General features: G+C 41.1%; 1 protein-coding gene across 1 annotated transcript; it reads left to right on the top strand.

Moving 5' to 3' along the window:
* The first annotated feature begins 530 nt into the window (after positions 1 to 530).
* Positions 531 to 3,830, top strand: rrad (Ras-related associated with diabetes). The gene is made up of 5 exons (XM_069174464.1): positions 531 to 616; positions 904 to 1,294; positions 2,051 to 2,124; positions 2,214 to 2,418; positions 2,816 to 3,830. Exons 2-5 carry the CDS (start codon positions 922 to 924, stop codon positions 3,091 to 3,093), a joined length of 930 nt encoding a protein of 309 aa, XP_069030565.1. The 5' UTR covers positions 531 to 616; positions 904 to 921; the 3' UTR covers positions 3,094 to 3,830.
* The last annotated feature ends 644 nt before the right edge of the window (positions 3,831 to 4,474 follow it).

Raw genomic sequence — 4,474 nt, 5'->3', positions numbered from 1 at the left:
AGACTACCGATTCATTGCCATTGGCCTATTCTATTCGTTTTGTAGCTATATTTCTAGATCTAACAAATGTCAATGCCTTTAGGCTACAATATGAGCAACACATAAAATGATGTGATATAGCCAGTGGGTGTAGCATTAACATCCACCCTGCAGCGGCCATGACGCTTAAAGATGAGACAGACGATCATATTTCAATAATAGCATTCATCTGGGCGTTGCTCCCTTATACACCTTAACATCTTACATCGGGAGGATATCATCAAGTCTAAATTTAACTCCCAAATCAATATTAAATATGTATGCCCTATCTTTATGTGGGCTTTCCCTTCATCTCTGGCCGCCCCCTCAAATGTGAGCTCCATTTGGCGATGCGGAAGGGAAAGGAGATTCCTCAGCTCTTCCAGTCATACGCCCCCTCCTCTGCATGATGTTACACACCACTATAACAAACGGAGACGTGTTTCTCCGGGGCGAATCCCTGCCGACGTCACTCCAGTCCCTGTATAAATAGTCTGAGCAGCGCCTCTGACCAGACTCAAGCAAAACAGCGTTGAATACAACTTTACAAGCCAAGGATTACTGGATTGCCTTCGTTGGATTTAATTTCCAGCACCCAGTAAGTGTTTTTAATACTGCGAAGAGTTTTCACGCTTTGGTTTGATTTTGCGTTTGCTGAACATGTGCTCAGGTCAGGTCGACATTTCGGGAAAATATTTTATATATTTATTTTTTTGTAGGCTACTTAACCAAACATATGTTTTTTTTATTTACAACATTAGCCTACTTATATTGATACAAGAGAAAATGTGTAAAAGCCGCGGCGTTCTCCACTATGTCCCCGCCGGCGTCTTTCCTTTCTTGAAATACACATATTTACGCATGGCACGTCTACTGTATCCACAGATTCTCGGTATAAGCACAATGACTTTGAACAAGGGTGATAAATTACGGAACATGGACAAGAGGAGAGGAAGCATGCCGTTCCCCATGAATCTACCCAACCTACACAGGAGAAGCATGCCCGTTGACGACCGGGACCTGCGCGCCACGATGCCACAGACGGGAAAAACTGATGAGCTGTCCAACCTCCTGCGCTGCACGTCGTACTCGCCGAACGACGAGCACCAGGACAGCTCCGCCTCGGACTCCTCCGACTCGGTGATCTCCACCGGCAGCGAAGCCGAGTCCCAGGTGTACAAGGTGGTTCTCCTCGGGGAGCACGGCGTCGGCAAGTCCAGCCTGGCGCGCGTCTTTGGAGGAGTTGAGGATGCTGGTCACGACTGCGATGAAGCAGGTAAGTGGTGATGCCGAGGATGAGTCATCAACCACAGCAACGTACACTCATTGACCGAGACAGTGAGGATGTTCAATGTCTGTGAATATATTAGGCTATGAAATAATTGAGCCTGTCAAAGGTTAATACTGAACAATACAATTATATTATCATCTTTGAGATACAAGATCCAATAAATGAAGAACAGCTGTGACTGATTAAGCATACAATTTTGGAGGTCCCTTTTTTCTTTTTCAATCAACCAATCCATAACCTTCAAAACAACACACATAAAATAAGTAACAATAATGTGTGTATTTTTCTTTTTTGTTATTATCTTAAAGGTCATTTGGAACATTAAAATCGGTGAAATTCAAAATTATATTTCTCAATGAGGACAGTGATATAGTTCGGCAGATGGATTAGAAAAACACAGGGTTCTTATTTTTGCACGCAAGAGTGTACATGCATTGATTATTGCTATTTCCATCTACAGCCAGGCACCAGCCTTGCCCTCAGCAGTACAGCTGACAGAAACACATCCAACAGCATAATGTGAAGAGAAAATATAAAAGGCCAATGATGGCATGATCACAGACAATGATCAACTTTCTACTGCAATGTGTAGACTACAAAAGGAAAAAAAAAAACGTGCCCAAATCAGAGTGAAGAAAAGCAGCAATGCACACTGACAGCAAACAAGACTGCTCAGATAACAGATGCTTTGCTCCTCTCTGCCAGTTTGTAACATAATATCTCTTTTTTTTTCCTCCTCAGGAAACACTTACGATAGATCTATCATGGTGGATGAAGAAGAGGCGTCCATTATGTTGTATGACATCTGGGAACAGGTGAGTGTTCTATATTATTTATACAGTGTTTGTCCATTTACATTGATTCATGTATGAGGCTAAATTTGGAATCTGTTTCCCTCCTGAAGGATAACAGCCAGTGGCTGAAGGAGCAGTGCGTGAGGATGGGTGACGCCTACATCATTGTGTATTCAGTGACAGACAAGTCAAGCTTCGAGAAGGCGTCAGAGCTCCGTATTCAGCTGCGCCGTGCCAGGCAGTCAGAGAACATTCCCATAATCCTCGTGGGCAACAAGAGTGACCTGGTGCGGTCCAGAGAGGTGTCTGTAGATGGTAAGTCAGAATAATTAACATATTATTGAGCTTAAAATGTGCAAGAGTCAGGGAAAGTGGATTTAAAGTGACTTGTGGTTACTTTAATATTCTTTAATGCTCTAATATTTATCATTTGAAGCTTAAAAGCAGTTCTCGAGGCCTTTCATGACACAATTGGACAGATCTGGTTGAGCTTCTGGCTTTGGTAGGGGCAGGCCACATTTCTCAGCTGACTGCTCAGGTTCAGGCTTGGCCTACACTGCAAAGTAAAGCAATCTGCCAAAAGAACTAACAACACTTAGGGCTAATTTATACTTTTCCGTTTTCAGTTTACATCTACGTGCCTGTGTGTTTTCTAAAATGTATCCCTCCTCAGAGATCTAATTTTCCTTTCCCCACGTTTTCTGCGTTGCAGAGGGAAGTGCCTGCGCAGTGGTATTCGACTGCAAGTTCATCGAGACGTCCGCATCCCTTCACCACAATGTGCAGGACCTATTCGAGGGCATCGTCAGACAGATCCGCTTGAGGAAAGACAGCAAAGAGGAGAATGCACGCCGCATGGCCAACTGCAGGCGCAGAGAGAGCATTGGCAAGAAGGCTAAACGGTTTCTGGGTCGCATGGTCGCACGCAAGAACAAGAAGATGGCTTTCAGGCAGAAGTCAAAGTCCTGCCATGACCTCACAGTTCTCTGAGGGACTGATGGGACAGACGGACATCTTTTTTCTTTGGCCTCTGAAGACCAGATGCTGTGTGTGTTCTAACACTAACCCTAAAGGACTAATAGAGCTGTACAGAAATATATTTTTGTTTTATAGACACCAACAAAAGCAAAGTGAGGATGTAATTAATAAAAATGACTCATGTTGTTCAAGTCATATCATGATAATCGTGAAAACCTGCATGAAGCTTTGCAAACATTTATTTTATTTTATTTTATTTTATTTTATTTTATTTTATTGTATTGTCTGCCTTAAACATATTGCTGTCATAACATGATCAGTATGTATGAGTAAATCCACAAAAGCTTGTTATTTTTAATGATTTGCAAAGATTTCCTTGCTGTTCGGTTTATATTGTGCTCCTTTATCGGAGGGGATTGATGTATATACTATAACATGAACAATGCTGAATGAAACATACATCTCATTATTCTATTAGACAAGGTAAAGGATCACAATACTAGTTCATCTGGAGTCATATTTACTTGAAACGGTACGCAGGTTCGTGCCGAGGCCAAGTTACTGAGGACTAGTGGAAGCTTAGAGAAAACCTGTTATTCTATGTTGTTTCATCGCATTGAAAAAAAGGGTGTGAATGTATGAGTAAAGCAATAAGTTATATGAATCTTGTGAACCTTGATATGATTTAAAAAAAAATCTTTGTTTACGTTGATTTCCTTTTTCAATAAAACACAAAATCAAGAAGTCAATGTTGTCCGAGTGATTCACATCCTCATGAATATTCATTCGATCGTATCAGTGGAATGGAACCTCACTGCCCATTGGTTTTGCAGGAAGGAAACAAGGTAGTTAAGCATTTTTATCTGCTGGTGTTAACCATTAATCCACCAAAAGAGTACAAGTGCACAATTTTCCACCCAATTTTAAACTCCTCTCACCTCTCAGAAGGAGCACACACATCAGTCGGAGAAGGTAAAATAAAGCTTTTTTGTTTAAAATGCGAAGATAATTTAAGAATTTTTCTTCCTTGTTATTGTCACCATCTACTTTTGTTGAGCAGCAATAAATCTAAAGTTGGTCATTACACTTTGGAGGTTTGAATCAGAGTTAATGGAGTTATATTGCTAAACAGGTGTATATAAAAAATAGTTGACAGAGGCAATGACATATTCTTTGAATTCAACTCGATTTCAACAGACAAAAGTTTGACTTCCAGATTAAATGCGTCTTAGTTGGCCTTCTGTGGTGCTGACTCCAACGGGGGCTCGGATCTTTCTTTAAATGGCCATGTCAGTGGTTATGCATTTAAATGCTGTGAAAAACTGTGAAATATGAAAGAATTCCATGGTGAATCAGTAACAGGACAGAAATTGGTGTGAAATGCTGCGAATAT

The sequence above is a fragment of the Embiotoca jacksoni genome, unplaced genomic scaffold (genome assembly GCF_022577435.1).
Source record: "Embiotoca jacksoni isolate LCO1_2020_lvr unplaced genomic scaffold, fEmbJac1.0.p SCAF_6, whole genome shotgun sequence".
NCBI lineage: Eukaryota > Metazoa > Chordata > Actinopteri > Embiotocidae > Embiotoca > Embiotoca jacksoni.
This window is presented reverse-complemented; position numbering and strand designations above follow the sequence as displayed.